The sequence below is a fragment of the Phoenix dactylifera genome, unplaced genomic scaffold (assembly GCF_009389715.1).
Source record: "Phoenix dactylifera cultivar Barhee BC4 unplaced genomic scaffold, palm_55x_up_171113_PBpolish2nd_filt_p 001859F, whole genome shotgun sequence".
NCBI classification, from domain to species: Eukaryota; Viridiplantae; Streptophyta; class Magnoliopsida; order Arecales; family Arecaceae; genus Phoenix; species Phoenix dactylifera.
Window position 1 is genome coordinate 30001 of NW_024069149.1, and position 26787 is coordinate 56787.

The 26787-nt window shown below is 37.6% G+C and overlaps 3 protein-coding genes across 4 annotated transcripts in view; 2 read left to right on the forward strand and 1 right to left on the reverse strand.

Moving 5' to 3' along the window:
* LOC103723015 (rhodanese-like domain-containing protein 17) overlaps positions 1-12256 on the forward strand; it is a 19156-nt gene extending 6900 nt beyond the window's left edge. Inside the window, exons 5-6 of one of the 2 annotated variants that reach the window (XM_039122898.1) lie at positions 9684-9737; positions 11949-12256. In XM_039122898.1, coding sequence (XP_038978826.1) covers positions 9684-9737; positions 11949-12023 — 129 coding nt within the window. In that variant the 3' untranslated portion in view covers positions 12024-12256. The remainder of the gene's footprint in view (positions 1-9683; positions 9738-11948) is intronic. The other variant, XM_039122899.1, reaches the window with a different exon arrangement.
* Positions 12257-12898: 642 nt separating this feature from the next.
* LOC120109149 lies at positions 12899-18573 on the forward strand. The gene is made up of 2 exons (XM_039122897.1): positions 12899-14615; positions 18037-18573. Exon 1 carries the CDS (start codon positions 13348-13350, stop codon positions 14410-14412), a length of 1065 nt encoding a protein of 354 aa, XP_038978825.1. The 5' UTR covers positions 12899-13347; the 3' UTR covers positions 14413-14615; positions 18037-18573.
* Positions 18574-22570: 3997 nt separating this feature from the next.
* LOC103723012 lies at positions 22571-24562 on the reverse strand. Its single transcript, XM_008813795.4, has 2 exons — positions 23191-24562; positions 22571-23096 (listed from the first exon to the last, which is right to left on the reverse strand). Exon 1 carries the CDS (start codon positions 24446-24448, stop codon positions 23288-23290), a length of 1161 nt encoding a protein of 386 aa, XP_008812017.1. The 5' UTR covers positions 24449-24562; the 3' UTR covers positions 22571-23096; positions 23191-23287.
* Positions 24563-26787: the final 2225 nt, after the last annotated feature.

The following is a 26787-nucleotide window of genomic DNA, read 5'->3' on the forward strand; positions in this document are numbered from 1 at the left end:
AACTAGAAATGATAAAAAAGATAAACTATGAAATATAAAATAACTAGCATTATAACACTTAAATAGCACTTATTAAAAGTTGTAGCTATATAACATAACGGACAATGAAAGCTCCCCAAAAATATTATAATTAATATTTGAGGACAACCCTGAAAGGGGGAGCAGCTATCTAATATGCCTCAAGGGTCTCTTTAGGCATAGATAATCAAGATTTGTGTCCATTAATAGAATCTTGGGGATAATCAGAGTACTTGCAAAGAAAAATTAGAATCTTTGCTCATGTTATTACTATACAAAGTACGCATAAAAAATTAGTGAATTATACCTGTCCATGATAATAATTCTATTGTAATTGATTGTGCTTGTAGGAGAGACTGAGATCATGAAAGCACACTACCTTTGAGAACTATTATTTGCAATCACCTCATTCCTCTTACATATCTTCAAGAGATTTGCTGGGCCTTGTGTCTCCTTGAACCATAGGCCAAGGGAGAGGTTAGGTGGTTGCCTCCCTCTTCTTTTCATGGGACTTGGCCATGGGAGATAAGAGAGAGGAGGCACATTCTTTCTTGATCACCACTCTTGTTAGATTCCAGCTTGTTGACTCTATGCTAAGAAAGAAAAGGGGTACTAACCCCTTGAGGTCACCCCCTTCCTTTTAGAAGGGCACTATCTTGCCACTTTTGGTAGGTGCCCTAAAGGATAGTGACACTAGCCTACGAGGCGCTTTCACTTGGGCACCATCCAACTGGCTGGCTGGCTCAAATCATGTCTTTCTTGACTCAACCTAGCCTGATCCATGTATGCATGGCAAATTTTCGATCTCAATCTCTTCTCCAATTGCATCAGGATCTTTCTTGATCCAATTTATAAGAGAATTCTCAATTAAAATCTAATTTCTATTAAACTAGGAATAGATGGAACTTGCTAGATATGTTATAGGATACGTTAATTAATATTCCCACACACCAAAGGTCAGCCCTTGTAGGTTTGCTTAGTCACACATTAACTATATGATCCAACATGGAGATATGACGCCTATATAGCATTATTGAATCTCTTGGTAAGTAGGATGAAACCAATTGGTTTCTCTATTCTTGCCCAAGCTATATCCATCATGAACTCAAACATCAATTTCTTCCTAAAGATTATCACTAGGATACATTTCTTACGCTCCACAATCTTCGGTAGCATGATATGACCATAGAAGAGTACACAATAGGATTCGAGAAATTCCTTATGATGTGCGATGTCAAAGTGTCTGAAGAGCAAACTATATCACAATATCTTAGGGGATAGAAGCTTGAAATTGTGCAAGTTATGTAATTTCAACCCTATTAGATGTTAAATGACATTATATGATTGGCAACAAAAGTTGAGAAGCAGCAACTAAGAATAATTAATTCATACTTTTTGAGGTATAGAGATGGAGCATCCAATTAGAAAAGTTCTGTGTCAAAAATATCGTTACCCTCTAAAGCCATCACCTTTAACCTTCTCAAAAGAAGGACAAGGGCATCCTCAATGACCTTATCTATTCCAATACTGTTGCCTCCAACCCTCACAAGTGTTTCAAGTGCCAAGTATTTGGGCATATTGTACCCGACTGTCCAAATAGAGAATTTGTTTCTTTGGTGGAAGATGAATCACGCACACAAGAGGAGGAAGAAGATCAGCCAGTCAGGTGGGATGCGGAAGGCCTAAGCGAGGAAAAGTTAGTGCATGCTGATCAAGTTGAAGCATGTGAACAATCGATAATTAGTCCTTATCACAAAATATTTCTGGTAACCTAACACATAACAATCTATATCAGCAACTGTAGCAATTGCTCAATAACCAGAAGCAGGTTCAACATGCATAAATATACCCAGTCATATTAGATGCTTGGAACCCATGTGCAACAATAGCAGGTACAGTTATGACAAAAAATTAGATGCAGCAACTACCATCTTAGTTGTGCAAAAAATTAGAATTTCTAATTCAAGTGTGATTTTCTCAACAGTCATGACATTTAGCTCTATCTAAAGTATGTTAGGCTCTGCTTACCCAGAAAGAAGTTTAAATAACATTACTAGACTTGGTCAATCAATGATTAGTGTAGCTCATACAGCCAAAACCCCTTCTGTTTAATCACTCTAAGTTCCTATCAAAGTGTTTAAGGCCAAGAGACTGTTGCAAAGTGTTGCCAACATTTTGATTGATGAACTCGCCTCTCCTAAAAGGATTGATGAACTTGCCTCTCCTAAAAGGATGACCAAATTCCTTGATGCAGTTGTAGTGCTACAACATTCGGCTTGCCTCTCAACAAAGCTAGCAAAAAGCTAACCAACGTTGTTAGATGTATGCCCTAGAAGCCAATCTGGCTGACACATTGTTAATTCTAGGGACATAATTTTGTACTTGACTATTTATTATTGAATAAATAAAAGGCATCTTTTCATTCATATTATTTATGTGTCTATGAATCGTCCAAGAAATTAATAAGATGATGATGCATATTCTCAAGAGTTGAGAATTTGAGCCATGTATCATTGGTGATTAATTTCTAAATGCTCCAGATTAATGGATCATCACGAGGACGGTGATCGATCCGATCAGTGCACAGATCACTTTTCCTCTGGATGGACGAGACTTGAGTCCACAGTGTAGGGACACTGAAGTGATAGTGCAGGTGCTTGTTAGAGAACAAGGGTACTAAGCGTGACCAAGACAAGAAGTCACTTGGATGTCTATCCACTCGTCAGTGACTTGCTTGATGTTGTAGTAGTATGACTGGTCCTTTGATCTGCGGTGCTTCAGCTACTCACAGTGAGGTTATTGTAGTTTGACTACACGTATACATGGTCTCTAGTCATATGGGTCTTTGTAGTGTAGATTGGCTGCAGTAAGTTCACTGTAGGAGTAGGTATGCACTTACATGGAATCTATCGACCTTGATAGAAGAGGAGTGATCCTATGTGATTTGTTAGACTGAGTTCTAAGACCTTGGCCAGGGCAGTAATATAAAGTGGAGAAAGAGTTTTCCACTAACAAACTCGAGTCGAATAAATCTTGACATATGACAGACGAAGGGGTTTGACGAGTTATCCATGACCTCCGTCCTGTAGGGATCCACGATAGTAGGACTGTATCACATGATAACTGCACCTAGAGGTTCATCATTCTATTCTACTGGGTAGCCACTACATGCTGCTAGGTGTCACTGGTGGATGGTGGGACTCACAGGTATTATTTCGATGATCGATAAACCCTAATGAGTAGAGTTGGAATCGTTCCAATCCATTGAAAGGAGTTTTCAATGATATTGTGATAGAGATCATAATATATCTCACTACCAGTCAGAGTAGAACCTATGGGGTCACACATACTAGAAGTAATGACCGATCCGATGGTTGAATCGTGATTAGGAATCACAAGTAATCAATTTGATTGATAATAAGTTGAAGAAGGAACAAAGAGAATTGATTAATTGGACTTAAAACAAGAGTCCTACTTGGAGTAGGATTCATAGAGTCCTAATTGGATTAGGACTAGAAATCCTACTTGGACTGGGATTCCTACTTGGACTGGAAATTCTATTTGGAGTAGAACTAGGAGTCCTACTTGGAGTAGGATTCATAGAGTCCTAATTGGATTAGGACAGGAATCCTACTTGGACTGGGATTCCTACTTGGACTGGAAATCCTATTAGGAGTAGGACTAGGATTCCTACTTGGAGTAGGATTCCTATAATTCTAATTAGATTAGGAGTTTTGAATTAAATTTGGATTTCTACTTGGAGTAGGATTCCTAGAGTCCTAATCGGATTAGGACTTTGAATTCAAATTAGAGTCCTAATTGGATTAGGACTAGAATTAAACAAGTCCTAATTGGATTAGGATGTCTTAAGTCCCAATTAATTATTAATCCAATGAATCAAGATGGCTCCTAATTAGATTAGGATTGAAGAGTTCAATTGAGTCATGGTTCATTCAAGTTCTAATTGGATTAGGACTAGCATAGATTGAACCCAATTGATTCATGATTTGGACTAAACCAAATAGGAGCCCTAGATGCTATTTAAGAGGAGGCTTGGGGGCTGACCTAATGAATATGAGAAGCTCTCCCCTTGTGGCCGTACGCCCCCTTTCTCCTCTCCTCTTGGATCAGCCGCAAGCAAGAAGGAAAAAGATCCATGGTGGTCTCCTTCTTCCTCCTCCGTTTGGGATTCAACGCAAGGGAAGGAAAGGCTGCATCTAGCTTTTTGGATCTTCTTTCTTGATCCTTTCATCTTCTTCCTCCTCCCTCTAGCATTCAAGGGTTGATTGAAAGGGAGGTGATCAGCCATCAAAGTAATCTCTGCAAGGGAGCTAGCACCCCGGAGAGATTGGAGCACTTGGATTGGTCCTCTGCTTCGTGTGGATACCCGTAGAGGCCGGGCACTTGAACGGCTTCAAACGAACCCTCATCCAAAATCACGATCATCAGTTTGCGGTGATCATCTACCCGTACAAGGTGAAGATCTGATCTTCTAATGTTTTTAAAAGTTTTTAATCCTTATCTATCTACAAACGGTTTTTGAACAACGTTCATGCGATGAACGGTTGATCCCGCGCATGCCTCTTCCGCTGCATCTGAATTTTTTAAAATTTCAGCGGCATGATCGGGGTTTTCTAACAGTGGTATCAGAGCCTAGGCATCGTAGATTAAGGTAAGGATTAATTATTAATAGGCTTATTAGATCTGATAATTGAAAGATTATGCATGCTGAAAATTTCTGCATGCTGATTTTTTCCAGGGTGCTGATTTTTGCATGCTGATTTTTATGTGATAAGATGATGATTCTAATTGCATTATTAAGGAGGTTACAAAGTTTAGAATCATGATTAGCATGATCAGCAACCTATGTCATGAGATAATCAGTTAGTTTTCAGATCTGAATATTATAATTGCTGCATGTGGTGATGATCATAGGATTCAAACCCTTTTGGTATCAAATGTAATGACCTGCGATGCGATCTGTGATGTCATATAATTTTTCAGATGCTTGCATGCATCTTATTTGATGTTTTGAGAGGCCTGCGTGCCTCCTAAAAGGAGATATAATTTATTATTTTTTTATTTTACATCTGGTTGTATTTCTGTGATGTGATGTACGTCAACGATCAAGTTGAAGACAAGGCATGAGATGAACAGGTGATCTAAGCGGTTGATGGCGATTGGATCAAGAGTTGATCAAGGATCGAATCAAGGAGGCTTGAAACCAATTCAAGAGTTGAAGACTAGTTGATCGATTGACGTGCATGTGCTTGTAATACGACCTAACTAGAATCCATGATCATCACCTATTTAAAGTTTAGCTTTAATTATTGCTGCGATTATAACTGCCTGCAATGTGCCGTTTGCATGTGATGTGAATGAGAGTCGGGTAGATAGGTTTACATGTGATGTAGCAAACCCAATTGAGACCTAAATTAAAACCTCCTCAATCAAGTCGAGAGTGAACCGACATGAGCAAGTCATATTAGATTAATTGATCTAATTGGTGTCTAGGAAAGCATGAAAGGTGGTTACTTAATTAGGACCTTACTCTCTGAGTGAGGGGAGCCTCCCACCTGCTTACCTGGCTAATTGTTCGATTTTCTCTTATGAAGAGCTCAAGTTGCAAATACTAAGACCTGATTAACCAATATTAAGTCAATAGGTCTTCCACTGTAGTAGAGCTGCTAAGGTCTTTCTGATGTTGATTTGTCTCGGCTGGACACAGTGGTCAAGTTGCATCGGGGGGCTGGACCTCTCTATAAACATGAGATGTTGTAGGGTAAAGGTGGGATTGGGCACCAATAACTGTTAGGTGAGACCCAATAACAACTTTATTTCTACGGTTATACGGTGGGTCTGACTTAACTAAGAAATGGGACCAATAACTGTTAGGTGAGGTTTTCATGGCTTAGAGACCAAGTTACACTGCAACATGCTTGAGAAGCATTGTACAAGAGTTGTACATTCATCAATTTATGTGTCACCAATAACTGTTAGGTGAGGTGGCATGTAAATCAGTGGGACCTCAGTACCCACTAAAAACCCTAGTCGTGTGGGATTTCCGTTTTCCTACCAGGGGAGTGTGAGGAATTCGAAAAAATAGTGGGAGTTACATTTGTTCTAAAAGACCTTAGAATAGATTAGGATCAAGTACAAAAGTCTAACTAGAATCTTTACTCTCTAAGGATTATAAAGCCAGCTTCTAGACTCTTAACTCATATCCCATAGAACAACCGTTTGACCAAACCCAATTATAAAGATTGGCTCAGCAAATTTCAAAAATAGTTTTGAATTGTGAGAAATTCGGGTATATGCTAGACCATGGAATCCCCATGTTACCAATCCGTCCGATCACTGATCAGCGTAAGACGCTTGTTAAGTGGACGAACAATGACAATAAAGTTAGGTGCTGCACAATGGCATCCATGTCCAATGCATTACAATGCCAGCATGAGAACATGAAGACTGCCAGGGACATATTAAATCACATGCAAGAGTTGTATGGTGATCAGAGTCACGCAGCTCGGTTTGAAGTGTCCAAGAGGCTCTTCAAAGCCAAGATGCACGATGGGCAGCCTGTCCATGATCATGGTTTGACCATGATAAAGGACTTAGAGAAGCTTGAGAAGCTTGGCATGACCATGCACAAGGAATTGCAAATGGATTTGATCCCACAATCCCTTCCAGCTTCATATGAATAGTTTATAGTAAACTACCATATGAACAAGGTTGTATGCACTAAAATAGAATTGTTAAATAAATTGGTAACTACCTTAGGGACCTTGAAGAAGTTCAAGGGGCATCGTTTTCGCTGTCAAGTTGGTTTCTACTTTCAAGAGAGAGTCTATTTGGAAGAAGAAGAAGCCTGCGAAGAAGCAGAAGACTAAGAAAACACCAAGTAAGGAAGTTCCAAGAAAAAGGCCAATTGCAAGGAAAAGTGTTTCCATTGCATCATGGACGGCCATTGGAAGAGGAACTGTCCTACATACATGGGAAGCATAAAGAACATGAAGGGTGACAGACCTTCAGAAGGTTTGTCAGATATGCTCAGGATACTTAGGGACTGTTACCTATTGCTAGCAGAAATTTGATTTCTGTATTTTATTTAGCACAGAAAGATTTTTATTTATTTGAAAATTAAATTGATTCAACATAGTTTTATGATTGACAGTCTCTATCACATACATATGGATGTATCTGTGAATATATCTGAGCAAACAGTGAATACCATAGGATCTAATAGATCCAAAAAATGAGATAAATCTAAAGTATTTATGGCACCTCAGGCTTGGCCATATAGGAGAAGACAGAATAAACAAATTGGAGAAACATGAGCTTTTGGGCTCATTGACTTTCGAGTCATATTTGATTTGTGAATTCTGCCTTCAAGGAAAGATGGCCAAATTATCCTTTGTAGGACACATTAACATTACATTATAATATCAATTTTTGATAGTATGACATCATAGCAATATAATATAATATAATAATAGAATAATAATAATGTATTATATTATATGATATTATAATAAAATTTGATTATCATCATCGTCATTATTATATTATAATAATATTATTACTATAAATTAATATTATAAAACTCCTAACACATCTTATGAAGATTTAAAAATTTATTATTTATTATATTATTTAAGTAAAATATTAACATAAACATTTATAAATTGAGAATACTTTATAATAACAATTTTTGATAATAAAAATAGTTAGATAATTGAAAGCAATATGCAATATTATTATTATTTCCAGATATTGAAAATATTTTCTCTATTTCATTATCAAAAAATTTTTAAAATTTTACAGCACTTTAGAAATATTAGTAAATAATATTTTATTAAAAGATCTACTAGCAAGAGCTCTATTGTCAAAATCTCTATACACAAAAGCTCTAATACCTACGGTAATGCCAAAAAAGGCCTTAGTTTGTGATCAATATTCTTATTTTCTATTTCAAGATCTTTTGTTTGCAATTGTTTCCAATTTCTTGCTTTCGTATTGTTTCGTCCATTGATTTCTCAAAATGAGAACTATGATTTGGGCAAATGAAGGACTCCCTTACCACAAATCCTATGTCTTAAGACTTTTCTTGAATTTTATAGCTAAACTACTAGTTATTGTTGATCAAAAGAAAACGAAAAATAATTATAATTATTAAAATTTTAGGCTAGTCTCCTTAAATGAAAACCAAGTTCATTTAGGTGAGAAATATGTTAGAAATATCTTTTATAGTCCAATAAGCATTAGTTTTACTCATTATTGAGTCAAGTGATCGATGAAGTATTGAAGTACAAGTTTGATCTTCCAATATTAGAAGCTAGTGCCTCAACTACTGAATAAATGAATTATATGAAGGCACTAATTTGAGTTAATTCTAGCAATAAAGAAAGAGATAATCAATAAATTTTAATTATATTAGGAGTCCTTAAGGGAGTAATTTAGATGGCCAGGATTTCTTCAGTTAGAAGCAACAACCCTAATTCTTTTAATCAAAAATTTTATTCACAACTTTGCATGTAGCATAATAAAATGGACTCAACTAAACAACAAACTCAAAGAGCTTAAGGTATGGCTGAAATTAGATCAGATATGGATCTGATACTAGTATATCTATATCCATATTTATTTTATTTGACGAATATAGATATGGATACGAATGTTATTCGGATGCAAACATTCATATCTATATTTATTTTAAAAGGATATGAATACAAATCTGATACTAAAAGTATGGATATAAATATAGATATAAATTGGATAATTAAATTTTATGACCATAGAATAAAAGATATTAATAAATGAATTATAAATCAAGTTAATAGCATACTAATGTAGTTATTTTTTTTTTATGTTCATGAGTGCTATATAAAATTAAATAGGGTTACAAGTATAATTATATATTCGGATATGGATTGATAGTTATCTATCCATATCTATATTCATTTTTTTTAGATGGATATGAATACGGATCTGGATGTTAGATGGATGCCCAAATTTCTATCGATATCTAGATTGTTTCGGTTATGAAAATGGATCCAAATGGATATTATCCGATTCACTTTCTCCTCTAGCTCAAGGGCATTGTTTGGAGTTAAAACACATTGTTGCATGAGGTTGGGATAAGATGCTTGACCAATATCATTTTGTTTAAATCTTTTAAACTTTATTTCCTTGAACTTGTTTATTAAGATTTTTATAGTAAATTTCATGATGTCTTTACTCATAAATTGTGGTTTTGGATAGATCTGTGATTCTATGTTACATGAACAGTTTTGTAAATTAAACATTTCTTACATGGAATCTTTGATTTTTGAGGTGACCATTGCATATGTAATGTCACTATTTGTGTCACCGAGATTCAAATTGCCTTCACCAAGATTTAGAGGGTGAGGGCTATTTGTCTAAGACTTTTCCTCTGCCATACTATCAGGTCCTCACTATAAAGCCCGTTAACTATAGACCTCTTCTACTTAAAAAATAAAAAAGAAATTAAAATTTGAATTTTGTTTGGCCAACCAATGCCTTAACCACCGTTAATATTACAGGTTAATATTTTAATACTTCAGCTCACTAGAGCATTAATCAATTTTTGAGAACACATTACAGCATAAACTTTGACTTATATATTCATTCTATTATTTATGAAGGGTTGTCGATCTGGAGTACGATCAAAGCTTGCAACTCTAGATCTTCTCAATTCTGTGAGTTTTTTCTTTCATCTTACAACTTCATCTTCATTAAGGCAACATAAGTTTAGCAATTTTCTGTCGAAAAAATAAATTATGATTTAATAATGCATACAATCATCACATATGTAATAAGTAACACCACTCACAACTCATCTTTCATAAAAATAAGCTTTGTGAATCATTATTCATTAAACATGTCTATTTAATTAAGTTTAACCATTCCTATTTAATGCTAGCTCATCTTTCACCATTAACTCATTGTTAATATTGAATAATTTTTATGCTTAATCCACACAAATTGTGTATTGTCCACTCAATATCTAACTAATGAAATCCTTAACTGAAATTTCTTATTCCAACAAGGTTACTAAAGAATGAAATAAGTTTTGAATATCCCATTATGCATACAACCTTTTAATTCATTACCAGAAATATGTAACATATAATATCCCAGAATAAGGAGGATAATCACACTCTTTTATAACGTTTTGAATAAAATAGAACGAAATAAGTTTGGAGAAAGGAGAATGGTAAAACCTCTTATCTATTAGATTCAATATTCTTGTGCTAATGGATATAGGAGTTGATAATGACCAAGGCTAACATGCTCTCCTATCACAACTGGACTGAAATGCATATCTAGCATATGCTACACCTCAACATTTGAAATATAAAAAGAACAATAAAGTAATAAGCTAACAGCCTAGTAAGATACTTCTAATACCTCTAGTCAGATCAAGCATGTAGTAAAATTATTTAGATAAGTGCCGATATCAATTATATACATTTATGAAGGAAGCAAGTTGAAAATTAGGATAAGATTTCCATATTTTGTTCACAATATTCATAAATTAAATAGTTAACCTTTCAAAATAAGAGTGAAAATCTAGGTTTGATATAATCAGTGAGAAACCACAATATTATTAAATTTTCAAGAAATAATTACAAAGAAAACCCTCTCTTAGTCATCATGAATATGGCCATGATTAGCCTTGTGACAAGGCTTGAAACAATATTTGGCCCTATGGTGTAGGCTTTGTGATGGAGACTCGAAAGTAACCAGTTTCTAAACACATGTTTGCCAATGATCATCCTCACCGACTAAGCTTGAACTATTGTTACACTAGAAAATAACCAAGAGTTTCCATACCAATTTTTTCAGCCACAAATACCAATTCTTTCAGATGTATCATTATAAAAAGTGTACAATATTGCAACATGATACACCAATCTAATGTCCTTTTTTAACACATTAACATCATAAACTAAATAGCATACCTAATAAAATTTCCTTTCTTGATCCCTATTTTAAAAAAATAGTTTCTTTTCTAGGGTAAATCAAGCATAATATTTATTTTCAATCATTTCCATAAAACAACTCTATAGCATTCAATCTTCAAGAATTGTTGTCATTTCAAAGTATAGATCTACAGATATTTTAAACTAGGAATGCAAATATGCTAAATTCACAGAATCAGGATATAAGTTTCAATATAAATTTTCTAAATATATTACATGAAATGCATGATAAAATATTAGGGTGATAGAGGCACTTACTGATCTAGGGCAACAAAGTCTAGAAATTTCTCCCAACAAAAGGTTGCATAAAACTTAAAATAAATATATTGATCATTAAGCTTTCTTCAATCCCAAAGTAAAATCCTTGCAACCCAATCTCCCTTTACTTTTAGGCATTAGGAAGTTTCTATTGGTTTGTGAGATACTCTCAAGGCTTCACAACCTACGATCCTTCCAAATCAAGCATGATGATCTTGGATCTGCAAATAAGAAACCATATCTTTGGATGGTAGAACCTAGCCTAGGCACATATCCCCTAGCCAAGCATACAGAAGTTCCTAGGCTAGATATTCATCAACTAGCCTATCCTACATAAACAATTAAAAATTGGAATGAGAATTTACTGACTACCTCAAGAATAGGTTTAGATCCCATGATGGATGCTACGAGAAGATTGTGGGGTTTGACCTGAGAGAAAATGGTTAGATCCTACATACAAATAAAATAATATAATATAATAAATTTGATAAACTAGAATGTCTCTATGAAGAGGTATACCAATCACTCAATCAAACAACCAAGCAACTCAAATGGTCAAAATATTTGGAATATACTAGCACCATTGTCTAGTTTGTAGTATGCTAAATTTAATATATGAAATTATTAAAGCAAGAATAACTAATAAAGGATTTATTTTGGATGCAGGGTTTCAAGAATGTGAAAAACATGCAACGTGGTTATCTTTCATGGGTGGAGAGTACAAGCAAACTAGCAGAATAATTTTGTACAATTCACCAAAAAAGTTCCTTGCAAATAATTATTGTATAGTGATATTCCAATAAAAATATATGCTACCTCCAACTATAAAATCCATGTTGATTAAATATGCAACTATTGGGCGGTTGTTTGGTCAGTAGTTTATTTTATTTTGGAAGCTCATGTTCATAGTCTTTCTCGTGAATGACTGCTAAAACTATAAAGCTAATAAGTCCAAATAAAATTTAGGATGGGAATATTGCAGTTGTCATATATTTGTGATAATCATATCTAGTATTTGATACAATAAAATTGTACAAAATATGAGTGAACTACTAAAAGAATGATGGTGATACAGAGAAATGTTTCCTTGATAGTCATTTCTTTTATTCTTTTTTTTGCTTCCCTTATAAGTAATTTAATCTAGATATTATAAATATGCATCACAAAGATTATCTAGAACAACATACTGGAGGGGCATCAATGCTAGTATATCTTGTGTATGATCACTTCTTTCAAGATCCAAAGCACTCTTATGTAATTAGACGAGGATGTGGTTCAAACTATAGCCCCACATGTCCCAAACTTTCTCACTTAACATAGATTATAATGTTAATAGCTTAAAACATTTTTTTCTCCTTGTTTTTAAGCGAAATAAAGAACTATGTCTAAGGCTAAAAGCATTGATTATCGACTTGACATTCGTGGAGCGATCACATTGATGAACATGCATAGCAGAAAATAACCGACGTCAGTCAGTACAACAACCAGGAGTGGAGGACATATGTGAGAACAATTGTGAGAATGCATAGTTATTATTATTAATATAACTAAGTAGAAAGTATGCTTTGTACAAGATCCATTGACAATCAATCTAATGAGTATTTATTTTTTATCTTAGTTTAATCTACATCTTATTTTAGAAGTAAGTGTAACTTAGCTTTCTACTCTAGACTAATATTACAACCTTATTGTAGCCCAGCACTACATCGTTCTACTGTAATCTAGCATTACACCCTTCTATTGAAGCCCAATACTATACCCTTTTATCCACCTACAAATGGCAGTATAATGGTGGCAAAAGTTCTTCAAGGTAGTTGAACACATGCTATTTTCCACCTTTCCTCTGCCAGGCAACACAGTACTCTCATACCCCGTGTTCTCTACGACTTGCCCAAATAACACAAAAAAAAATACCAACATAATTTAGAGGGACCCTCAAACTCGATGCAAGCTATATGAGTAGGGCTGGACGCATGTCAAGGAGCGAGATCCGCCGAAACGTCAAACAGCATCACATCGCTAATTCTGAGTTCTCCCTCGGCCGTCATCCTTTTCCGCCCGCGCAATGCTTCGCCTTCTCCACGCTCGGCTGCTCCATAGCGTTACTGCTGCTCCTCCCCATTTCCTCCCACACCCATTCCCTCAGCCTTTCTCCCACATCTCCCTCGCACCAAACGATTCACCATCCCTGACGGTCCATTTCCTCGAGAAATCATGCGGCCTCTCCTCCGAAGCCGCCCTCTCCGTGGCCACCAGAATCCAGCTCAAGACCACGAAGAATTCCCACTCTGTGCTCGCCCTCCTCAAACACTTCGGCTTCTCCAAGCCCGACATCGCCCGCCTCATCTCCCGTCGCCCCCGGCTCCTCCTCGCCAGCCCCGACAAAACCCTCAAGCCCAAGCTGGAGTTCTACCGGGACATCGGTCTCTCCGGCGCCGACCTCGCGAAGCTCCTCTCTGGAATTCCCGGCCTTCTGCTGTGGAGCTTGGAGAAGCGACTGCTCCCAAACTTCCATCTCCTCAAGCCCTTGCTCCATACCAACGAGAACGTCATCTCAGCTGCGAGGAATTCTCCTCGTTTGCTTATCTCTGACCTCCCCAAGCTGTTGCTTCCCAAGATTGAGAGTTTGAAGAACTACGGCGTGCCGCCGGCTGTAATCTTCACACTGCTCACCACCCACCCGAAATCTCTGATAGAAAAAGCCGATCACTTCGAGGAGACCTTCGCCGCAATCAAGGATATGGGGATTAGTCCTTCGAGTTCCATGTTCGCCCATGCATTCGGGGTGCTCTCTAAATTGCCTAAGACAACAGTGAACAGGAGGTTGGAGAATTACTTGAGCTTAGGCTGGTCGCAGGAGCAAGTCTTTTGGGCGTTTGCCAAGCATCCATACTGCATGTCGGCGTCGGATGACAAGGTGAGGAAGAACATGGAGTTCTTCGCGGAGAAGCTCAGATGGGGGCCGGACTATGTGTCGGCGAATCCGGTGCTTCTGTCGCTCAGTTTCGAGAAGAGGATTGCTCCAAGGTGTTTGGTCTTGGCAATTCTAGCGTCCAAGGGCCTGGTGAAGCGTGGTGTGAAAGCGCGGCACTTGATGATGGGGAGAAGAAGTTCCTTGAGGATTATGTGACCAAGTACCAGGGTGAAGTCCCGGAAGTTGTTGATGCTATGGAGGGCAACAAGTTGGGACTGCTGGGCTTGGAGATGGGAAACCTGGGAGCTGATGGGAATGAGCATTTTGATGCAGCTTAAACAGCAATGCCTCAAACTCCTCTTCATTTCATTGATGTCTTTCTGATTCCTTTCAGCGGTGAACTGCAACAGCATAAAGAGGTTGCTTCCTGTTCTGTTCTATCCAAAGCTTGCTTTGTTATTTTTGGACTTACTTTATTTTCGATAAAATCAAATTGGATTGATAGGCCCCATCTTATTGCAAGTTGAATGACATCACCTTCTGGAGCCCTAATATTTTGTAAGGAGTGGGGAGTTACTCCTCAATCTCTGATGAGGGTGGGTAAAGCATTGCTATTTATGTTCGTTTAGTTGGGGTACTACGTCATATTACGAGGTAAGCTCAGAATTCTCGAAAATTATTTATCTAGAAAAATGATGGCGGGATAAAATAAATTTTATTGTGTTTGATTAGGAAAAAATTATTCCAGAAAATGACATAAAAAAAGATTACTATATTTAGTTGGAGATAATCTTACATAAGAATATTATTAAATTTCTAACAACACTTTTGAATAAACAATTCAAGTAATGATTTTTTTTTTTTGGTTCAATCCATTTGTTGGCCATTTATGACCCACTTGCATGAAGGCTGTCAATATAGGCCATTTCAAATATTGTAATATATTTACATGAGTCAATAAATATTTTTAAATTAATTATTCATATTAAAAAAATATTTTTATTATTAATGAATTTTTTAATTTCTTATTAAGTAAATATATTTAAGTTGGGACTGTTGTGGCATTGACAATATTAGAAGAGTGCATAAGTGGGTTTTAACCAAATAATTGGTGTATTTTCATCAAGCAATGATAATTTTATATTACCTTCACTCGGTAATCTAGTGTGGGAAAAAATTAATATCCACTTAGTGGTAACTTTTCTATCAATAAAATAGGCATGGGACCCACCATATATTTTACCTTCTCGCTTATCTTCTTTTTTGCACCAAATATGCTAATCTGACATATGATTTAGTTTTCCAGGCAAGATTACCCCCAATAAAATGAACCTTAATAGTAACTCTATCGAGGGCCAAATTTCAGGCTTCTCGGTACCTACAACATATACCAGCTTGGCCTAAAGAAACTTCTTGATTTCTTCTAAAAAACCTTCTTGATTTCTTCACTTCCACAAATCTTATATGGTAAATTCAATGACACCTAGTAGGCTATCCCTGTAGCAGACTTCCTCACAAAGATTTAATAATAATGACAATGACAATGATAATGATGATGATGGAGGACTCAGAGTTTATGGCAGTATAGAGTTTCGATGGAGGAAGATGAGATATCTTTATCAAGCCCTGGAAGATTGAGGTTGGGGTTGTTGCTCATAAATATAGAGTTTGGATTAAGTTATCTGATATTCCTATATTCTATGGGGACAAGATGAATATATTTAGTACGTGAAGCCCTTTCGGTGCTATTGAAATTCTTGAAAAAGACTGTGTTCTGAAAAGGAATATGAACTCTCATGTGTACCAATATTTGTTATGATTTGCAAAACAGTGTTGAGATTTCGAAGGTTAATATGACTGTTATACATAATCTGTGGAGGTGGAAGTTGAAGATTGGTTTAAGTACTCAACTATTCTCAAACCTCCAGCTGATTAAGAAGAAAATTGGAATAGACGGTATAAGGAGGTACATAAAAAATACAAGAAAAGAAGTAATATTTATTCTGTTAATTCTTCGAGAAACAGTTCTGGTGTACATAATTCTGGAGCTGGAGTTGCTGGTAGGGAAGCTCTCATTGTCAGCAATCCATCTCTGGTTGCTCAGTTAGCTCAAATTGTCCAGCAGGTAAATATGGAAGTCCAAGAGTCTCCATTTTTAATTGGATTAAGGTTGGATCTGTTGCTTGTCCCAAGGTGGCTGTGGATGGATTCCCATGGATTCCCAGGAGACCTCTTCTAAGAAAAGTGCTATTCAATTTGTGCTTGGAAGAAGATATCTTGAGGAAACAATAGAGCCAGAGTTAACTAGTTACAGTCGGGTGACAGGAATCTTGAGTATTTTTACAAGATAGCCAATGGAAGTAGGAAGATTGGATTCAGCAGATTGAAGTGGATGATGGAGTTATTACAGATGAGAAGGAGATTGTTGTCTTGGATTAGAAGCTTATTATTTGATGGGAAGACAGCTATTTTAATCAATGAAAAGCCTGGTAGATGGATGAAAATTAGAAGAGTGCATCAAGGGGACCCATTGTCCCTTATTTTTTTAATTATGGCAGCTAGTATTCTACCAAGTCTGTTGAAGTATGCTGCCTTCTCTGGAATTATTGAAGGTCCGGTTACATGTGAAAATTTGAAGGTTAATTCCCTCCATTTTGCTGATGGCACTCTCATTTATTCTTCTCTGGCCTGGGGGAAGATTGGTAATCTGAAATGCATCTTGCATATTTCTGAATTTCTTTCTGCATCAAAAGTAAACTATACTAAATCTTCTTTAACATATATAGCTTAAAATGCTCAGAATGTATGGATAGCAGCTGTTGCTCTGAATTGTAAGATCTCTTCTTTTCTGTCATCTTATTTGGATCTACCTCTTATACCAGCTAAACTGTTGAGAAGTGATAGGTCTGCTGTTATTGGTCTTCTAAGGTGCTTTGTATAGGAGGGAGATTCTCTTTTGAACTCTGTCCTTGCGAATTTACCTACTAATTACTTGTTATCAGTATTTTGGATGCCGGGTTGCGTCATTAAGAAACTTGATTTACAATATCATCCTTTTGAAAGGAGAAAACATGGTTAGTGGCGGACATTGTTTAGTTAACTGGAAGGACTGTATGGCAAAGGCATAGGAGGCTTGTGGTGTTAAGGAGTCGAACAATTTCAATATATCTTTGTTAGCTCAGTTTGTGGCGGAAGCTTCTCAAAGGAGAATCGGGTTTCTGGAAGGACCCGGTTATGCAGTTGTATTATAATAATAGGAGATCATGGTTTTCGGATCCAAGGAATGGTGTAATTTCTCTAAAGGTTCTTTCAGAACAAAGGATAGCTTCTATGTGGTATTTCATTTTTTGTTGGGTAATGGAAATGGATCAGGTTTTGGTGGGATGGGTTCCGGTTGCATCTTTTGTTGAAAGAATGATTGACTTCTTTCACAACATTGACCTTTAGATCGCACCCTATACCAGATCTCAAAGCACTCCAAATTCATTCATTCATCTGCCTATACAGATCTCAAAGCAACCCTTGTGTGATCCAAAAGGAGGTGAATCCTACTTTTGCACGAAAGATACTGCCCTATCCTTTGCCTGATCATTTTCCAAATTTGTTCCTTTGGACTTCTTACTGCGTTTCAGTCTGTGGAAGCTTTAATTGGGTGATTCTTTATAGAATGACCGTTGGAGTTGAGCTTTCTTGGAATATAATCAACTAAAGGGGACCTTCATTTGATTTCCCCTTCTAATGACAAATTAAAGTGGCACAGGTCTTCTTCGAGCTTGTTCATAGTATATTCGTATTATAAGTTCATTAATTTTGGTGGTAATTTGGAATGATATTGTTCAGGTTTTTGGGAAGATCAAGGTACCAGAGTAAGGATTACTTGTGGTTAGCTTCAAAAGGAAAGGTTCTTACAGCTGCCATCTTGAGAAAAAGTTCCTGGCGGACTCCATGTGTGCTGAGTTATGATATGCTAAGCGGCAGTGGGAGAATTTCAGCGCAAGATTAAATGGAAAGTAAGAGATCCAAATCTCTTCTTTTGGGGGTTTTTGGAGACCGAGAGGATTAAGAAGAAACACAGTGGGTTGGGATATTCTATTTGCTGCAGTATGGTGGAAGCTTGGAAGTAGCATGATGCAGGAATTTTGAATTTTGAAGCTAAGTTTTCAGTTGTTAACCTCAGAAATTTGTGCAATTTGGTTGGAGTCGCCTTCTGTTTTGGAAATATTATAAGGACATCTTGCATTTCAAATCTTTGTTATTTTAGCAGCCTGTAAGTCTCTCTACTGTACTTGAATTTCATATGCATGACTGAAATCTTGATGGGTGCCCCATTTTCTCAAGAAAGAAAATAGTAATAAATGATGATGATGATGATGATGATGATGTTATCTTCCTGTTGTAAGTATGTACAACTTTATTGTAGCTCCCGCTAGAGCAGTCAACCGCTGTAATGGTCGATGACTAGGGATATTCATTGTTCCCTGAACAAGAGATCGAAAAGAATTAAATGGAGGCCATCCCTTATGCTTCTGCTGTAGATAATTTGATGTATGCTTATTATGTACACTTCTTGATATGAGCTTTGTTTTTGGATGTTGGTATGATATCAAAATAGACATGCATCACTTTGAATGTTGCCAACAAATCGATGTGATATCTTTAAGGGACCAGAAGCTTTATATTCGCATACAAGGATGATTTATAGCCTAAAAGTAATTGTAGTGAACAAAAAGCTCATATAGAAAAGGCTAACCAGAAGGTTATCGATTGGAGTCCTTCACCTTTCTTAAGTATCCAAGACCCCCACAACACACTTGATGTAGAATCAAGTGGTTCTGCACTCCAAATCAGCTAGAAGTATGTAGGTATATGACCATCCAACATTTCTTATAGTATAAGCAAGATCATAATCTATAATACCAAAGCAAGTTAATTAGCTACAGGCATGTGACAAGCAAGTTCTAATCGCAACTATATCATATCACATCTTCCATTTCAAACAAAGATTACAAATCTAAACCTATATAAAAACGATCATATAATGGTTTAGATACAAACCATCATATAAAAAAATGCTTGAGTTCTCTTTTTCTTAATTTTTTTCAATTTTGAGTTGCATTTGGATTGTAATTGAATATCTTGTAGCTCAATATCAAATTTATGCAGTTATTGTTTTTATCTTTTGATGCATAATCCCCGAAACTGACCCACGGCACAGCGCCCATTCGCTTCGCATGCGGGAAGGCAACGAAGTTCAGTTCAAGAGACCGCAGCGGAGTGGAGCAGCCGCGACACGAAGTTATTGTTTTTATCTTTCCGATGAGTTTCTCTCTCATTCGCGGAGCGAAGAAAGCGGGCTTTGCCCCAGCTACCGCTATCCTTGGGAAACCCAAAGAGCTACCGAAGGAAAGGGATGCAGTCTCTCCCTTGGCCAAGGGAGAGGACAGGGCAGAGAAGAAAACGTCCTTCGCGCAAGTTTGTTTGCTTCCTGCGCAGGCTTGGCTCTTCAACCAAGGAGGCATTCTGGTAGGAAGGCCGACGGAAAGATCCATTAGATAATGAACTATTGGTTCTAAGCCATCTCTGGCGATGAATCAACAATTCGAAGTGCTTTTCTTGCGTATTCTTGATGAACCAGCGTTTATATATAGATGTAGGAGGATAGTCCGTAGGTCCGTTAAGGAAGTGGAACGAAGCAAAAACGTCGACTTTACTAAACTTATAATGTTGGAGCTATTGATTTGATATTAAAATACATATACATCCAACACCATTAGTTTATTTTTTTTGAAACTAAGTAGTTTTCATTTCACAGAAACCAATAATAATGATGCTCTATACAAATTGTAAATTATATGATGGTTCGTATCTAAACCAAAACATGATTTTTTTAATAACTTAAAACACTACAAAGAGAATATACTCACAAGCGCGTGTACATGTGTGCACATATACATGCATGCACACAAATATATGTAAATTATTATTGGATTATCCAACAGGTTATCAATTCAAAATTACTACCAATGAATCTCAACCCAGCTTATCAGTTCAAGATTCAAGACACGAACTCGATTATTATCTGATCAGGATGAATTACCAGACTACAGCCCTAGCAGCCTGCAAGCAAAGGTTAAAAATAGACTAATAGAGAACAAAGAAGAGAGAAAAGGCAGCCTACAGCCAGAATTCCAGCAAGCAGAATACAGTAATAAGAACAAAAAAAAACAGCAGAAGAAAAAAGGAAAAAAAATATAAGGAACATTTAAAGTTTTGCTCATTAAAAAGAAACAAGAAAAGAAAAGAAAATATTAGGAAATATCAAAATCAAACCAAAAGGCAATCCTAATGGCCTAAAACCTTTACTATCCTGATCTTCACTATAATAGCAATTCTAGATAGCAATCCTATTAGAAATAGAACTTAAAGCCATTGCAAAAGTAGATCCAAAATTGAACATGAAAGATCATGATATTAGAAAATATGGTTGGATCAACATGCCTTTATCTATATTTGATGGCTGGGATAATTCATGATACTTTCATTCTTTATGAGAATATATATGTCGAAAAATGGTTGATCAATTCATTCTTAACACAAACCATTATACAAACTACAATCCTGGACAAGAGTCTCAGGAGTCTAGCACGCATTAGACTCTCCATCTTTTTCTAAAAGCAATGTGCAAGATAATATAACAAGAAAGGCGAGGTGTCTCACATATGTGCTGGAACCCAAGTATTTATCATTGCATATAAGGTAGATTAGAAAAGATGGCTAGGTCAATATATGATGCAGATATTTGTTTTTCTTTTGTGCAGTTGTATTACACAATTCCAACATATGAGATTCTCTTTATAATTTATATATATAAATATTAGAGCAATGGATGCAAATGAGCTCAATCTTTTATTTGATTTAAATTTTTATCATATCAGAGCAAACCACGACTTAAAACATTTCATCTTTCTTAATACGAAATATGATTTGTGTAACCTTCTGCCAGTAAACAAGCAGCTGACCCATGCGATACATGGGAAGATGTTTCAATTGAGAAACAAAAGGAAAAGGATTTCGAACATTAGAAAAGAAAGAGCACACTGTAATGAAGTAAAATCTTGTTAATAGTGAAAATTACTCTATTATTATCTGAATATTCGTGGAAATTTTTAGATACACCTTATTAAATTTTGTTTCCTTTTAAGTGAGAAAATTTAATATATATTACAACACAGGAATAGCTGAATAAAATAATAGAAAATAAAACTGAAATTGTACACCAAGATTTAATGTAATTCACCTAAAATCTAGGCTACATTTGCCAAGGGAGCGAGGAATCCACTATAATATTCAGATTATAGAGATTTACAAGTATTCATGAAGAGAAAATAACTTGAGAAAACTCTCAAGGGAGTTGAACACGAGAAACGTTGCACCAAGAAATTTCTCACAAAAGAAAGAGCCAAAAAACTGAGGGTTCAAAACATGAGGTGAGCACCAAGAAAAATATATTTTCTATCTTCTTCTATTCCTCTCCACACCCCCCCCCCCCCCCCACCCCCTCTTCCTCTTCCACTCTCTTTCTCACTCTTTTTTTCTTCATTCACGTTCAGCCAAAGGCTCCATGGAACTCCATTGTTAGCATCGCCAAAGGATACACAAAGTCTTTATTAAAAACTAGAGCTCGCTGACCTCTTTCTTCTTGTAATAGGAAATGGAAAGTGAACGCCCAAGTCCTGCTCAACTTATTCCCTATGAAATGGCAATAAAGCCATAATCCCAACATTCCCCACCTTTACTTAAATTGCGAAATCCACAAGAGAACTAGTAGAAGCCCTTGCTCCACATTCTCTCATACATCACAATCCCCTCTCCCCAGGGTAACAACTAGCTCAACTCCTAACATGCTGCGAGCATGAGCCTTCCACAAATCTATTCTTGCTGTCACCTACAGCTTTGCTCATCCAAGAATTCCTTGGGAAAACTTCATATGTGACCTTGGCAAAAGTGACCTTAATTGGTCACCTTTCTCTAATTACACCATCTCGAGAAACATGTCCCCACCTTACTATACATACCACTGGAAAGCCCATCTACAACAGTGTTTTAAATCAATCGGAATATGCTACCGCACTTCTCACCCTTCATTAAAGCCGTGATACCACGGTTACCTTCAGAACTCTATCTTGCACTAAACCACCACAGCTCTTGAAAATAATTACATGAAGCAAAATTACAAAAAGAAAATAACCAAGTTGTGCAACAGAACCAAGTTAACCAAACATTTTTCATCAAAAATTGCAGGTTTCATTCAATCCCTTGCTTGGCTCTATCTTAAACATTTAAATGTCATGGGTAGTCAATAACAGCAAGAAAGTATGTGAACAACATTTTAGTTAGAAGATTGGAGACAAGATGTGGCACATTGAAAAATCATCTCAGACATTTACAGAGGAGGTCAATAGCCTCAATATATTTAACGATCAAAATGACACTCAACACCTCTGAATGAAATCAGCAACATATACAGATGTCCAAAATAGAGCATGTCAACAAGTTCCAAACTTTCAAGAATGAACTACTTAATTGGTGGGTTAAGAAAAAAAATCACAGACCAATAGAGAGTTCCAGAAAATCTCACCTTCATGCAGGACAGAATGGACACATTATTCTCTTTTATGTGAAACATTTGGAGATCATTTTTTGCCAGCCAAACAACAAGAACCAACGCTGAGATAATTTGCGAAGCTACCCTTCCAAAATCCCCTTCACAGTGAACATCCCGAATTAGCTTGAGTCTATCTGTGAATGTAGACAATTCACTCCCATCTTGGCAATATAATTTCTTTTAAAGCATGGTGCATGTCATTCTGGTAGCTGAAGCGACAACCATACAAGAACAACTGGCCCAAAGTGATCAAGCACTCAGTTTAGAATGAGCTTAGTTTTTGTTAAAAGTTAAGAACAAGAGTAAAAAGTCAGCATGAACCAACGTACTGGAAATTATAAAACTTCCAAGAGTGTGACAAAATGGAACAGATAGAGGAAGTCAAGAACTCCAGCAATTAAACCCTTTCGCAATTGCCGATTTCCATTAGCTTCTCCGGTACCTTTTCTGGAGTCCTACAAACTCCAATTTCCCCTGGTGAGCCTCAAGCACCTCGGGGATCTGCTCCCTATACTTGATCACATACTTCTCTAAGAAGTCTATCTCACTTATTAGCAGAAAAGTATGCACACCCGATTTCCAGCTCACCAATCCCTTCGACTCCAAAATGCTGAAAACCGAGCACCTTGGAATGGTCCTCTTCTCGAGACTAAGGCACAGAAGCTTCGGACGTGCTGCCAGAAATGCCGGCTCCCAGTGCAGCTTCTTCACAAAGAACTCCATCACTTCCCTTATCTTCTTGTCCGACGATAGCATACAGTAGGGGTGCTTCGTGAAGGCCATGAGAGTCTCCTTGTCGGACCATCCTAAACTCCTATAAACCGCTAGCTTCCTCTCCCACGTCGCCGTCGTCAGCCCCGACATGACATTGATAGCGAGAATGAACTTTGTCAATATCGGTTTCAACCCCATTTCTTTAAGCAATTTGACGATTTTGGTGAAGTGATCGGGCTTCTTCATCAGCACTCGTGGATACCTGGTAGCCAACATGACGATCTTCGGCGCCGGAACTCCGTGATCTCTCAATGTCTGCAAATTGGGCAGCATCATGGTGCTGAGATTGTACCGGAGAAGCCGAGAGGAACCAGCGATCGCCGCGACAACGGCCTCCGGCGAGCCGAGCAGTGTCTTCAGCAAGTCGAAGTTGCGGACGATCCGTTTCTCGAGGCTGACCAAGAGGAGGTTGGGGTCGGAGGAGATGAGCTTGCCGAGATCGGCGCCGGTGTAGCCGATGCCGGCGAAGAATTCGAGCTTGGGTTTGATGGTCTTCTCCGGGCTGGCGGCGAGGAGGGCGGGGTGCTTGGAGACGAGGTTGGCGATCTGGAGCTTGGTGAAGCCGTGTTCGTTGAGGAGGGCGAGGACGGCGTCGCGGTTGGCGGTGGATTTGAGATGGAATTTTTCGGCGGCGGAGAGGGCGGCGGAGGGGGAGAGGCCGCAGGAGCTTATGAGGTAGGAGACGGTGGCGGGGGCGGCGGCGGCGGACGCGGCGGCGGATTGGTCAGTGGGGTTGGGAATTGGGTGGTGAAGGAAACGGAGGAGGGTTGCGGTGGAGTGGAGGGGACGTCTGCGGAGGAGAGAGAGAAGCATTGGAGGGAAAATGGGAAGAGGGGGGGCTGGAAAGAGGAAATGGAGTTCGGAAACGGGGAAATAGGTGGAGCGGCGTGGGCAAATAAACCCTAGAAACGGTTCAAGGAATTTGATCAAATAACCCCAATAGCGCTGCTTGTGTTGAAGACGGGTTAGGTGCCACCTCCGTAGCATTTGTTAGTTGGATTCCACCTTACTCAAAATACAAGGTGTGTGAGAAATTCAATTGTTAGTACATGTTTGTTAAAATTTAAGAACTAAATTGAAATTATTTGTCTATAATTCAGTAGACATGTTATTTATCCATATTTCAGCATTACAATTGTTTTGCTTAGACAATATCCAAAATCTCACCTCTATTTGGGTCTAGTTTCTACCTCACTATCCTATTCCCCTGAGGTGGCGAGGGACATCTGGGTCTCCCATTCACCTGTGTCAACGACCAAATTTGCCTTCTTTTCCTGGGAGCCACCACCTCCTAACTGTCTCAAGGTAAATTTTGATGGTAGTGCTACTGATGGGGGCGAGAGAGGAGGTGTGAGCTTCATTATTAGAGATCATCACTTCATGTTTGTGGCGGCTGGTGGTAGACGGATCTTTGATACCTCCGTCATAGGAGCGGAGCTGCGGGTGGCATGGGAGGGTTTTACCTTTGCGAGGCACGCTCTAGGTGTAAAGCACATCCACTTGGAGAGCAACTCAACCTCAGTGGTAGAGGAATTTGTGGGCGACCCTCTAAGTTAGACAGGCAGCCCTTGCTCTTTGACATACGGTGGACTGCAGCGGACTGCAGCTTCTTCAGGGCTATGTATGTGTACCGGGAGGCCAACTCAGCTGCTGACTAAGTGGCCTCCTATGTGGCGGGGGAGTTCCTTTGGGTGAACCAAGCGAATGTTCCCCTCTCGCTTAGTTTGCTTCTATCTTTTGATTTTTTTTGCTGCACTTATATACGTTCGGTGTGAGAAGCCGGTGTACCAAAGAAAAAGCCAAATTTGAATGGCCCGATCAAAAGTCTCAAGCCCAAGGGCCAATTCATGATACCTGTTCAATCATACTAGTTTAGCCCAACCCATAGTATATAAATTATATTTACTTCTACATTCTAATATCATGTACATGATGCAATGTTGTGTATTACTTTTAGTTCTCTGCTTTGACATGTTTATGACAAATAACATTTTTTTTACATTTTTATTTATTTCAAAGACAAGCAACCATGCATGCACATTCATCATTGCCATGAGCCCAACTGACTATTCTAAATAAATATATTGCCAAGAGCTTAAATCCCTAATCATTAATCATTATTTTAAATAAACAAATACGTCAGCTTTTCTTTCAAACAATAACTTATAGTTCAAGTTGTCATTTGTTATATTGTTTTTGTGGTGCTTTCATCTCATAATGTTTTTGGACCTTCTCATTGATATCAGTTAATTTTTGACATAATTACAATAACACTCCTTCAACTTTTGGTGAGAGACACTTTGACTCCAAACCTTTAAAATTTTTCAATTAGATCCCAAAATTTAATTTTTTGTTGCAATATGGACCAGTTGTCCATCCAAGCTCTAGCACCGTTAACAACATGTATGAATGACTAGTTTACCCTTGACTAATACCGGTGGAACAAAATCAAATTTGGAAAAAATCTCAGCTAGGCATCTGACTAATCCCTGTCATTTCATCCTCCAACCAGGCTAGCACTCGATTAATCCCTTTTGTTCCCTCCTTCTCCTCCATTCTAGCTAGGCACCTGACTATATCCCTCTCAGCCCGGCTAATTCCCTCCTACTTCCATCTCTACGACTTCTCATTTTCTCCTCCATTTCAACCAGTTGGCCGACTACATCCCTCTAAACTTAGCTAAATCGTTCCTCATTGGTTCGCCAAAGTGTTCATCTAAGAGGCTATCCCAAAAACCATCCATTAGGTAAGAAGAAAGTAGGGTTTTGTATGTTTGCCATTTAAATATTCTATGTATTTGATAATGCCGGTTGTTTCATGAATCAGTGACCCTAATTGTGCTACTAGGGCTTTTGCTTCATGCTATTCTTGATATTAGTCGTGAATCAATGACTGTAGTGTTTACGAATTGCTTGTTAGGGAGCCATATTGTAGTAAAATATTGCTTGGGTTAGATCTCTATAAAATTGTTTCCATGTGGGAAATGTGCAATGTTATCTGCCTATATATCTACCAATGTTATGCTTTATGACAATGATATATGTGAATATAGGAAGTGTGCAATATTGTCTGCTGACCTATTTTTCATTGCAGATTGTGGACTACATGATTGCAGACTTTACTGTATCTGCACATATGATTCTTTATATGAG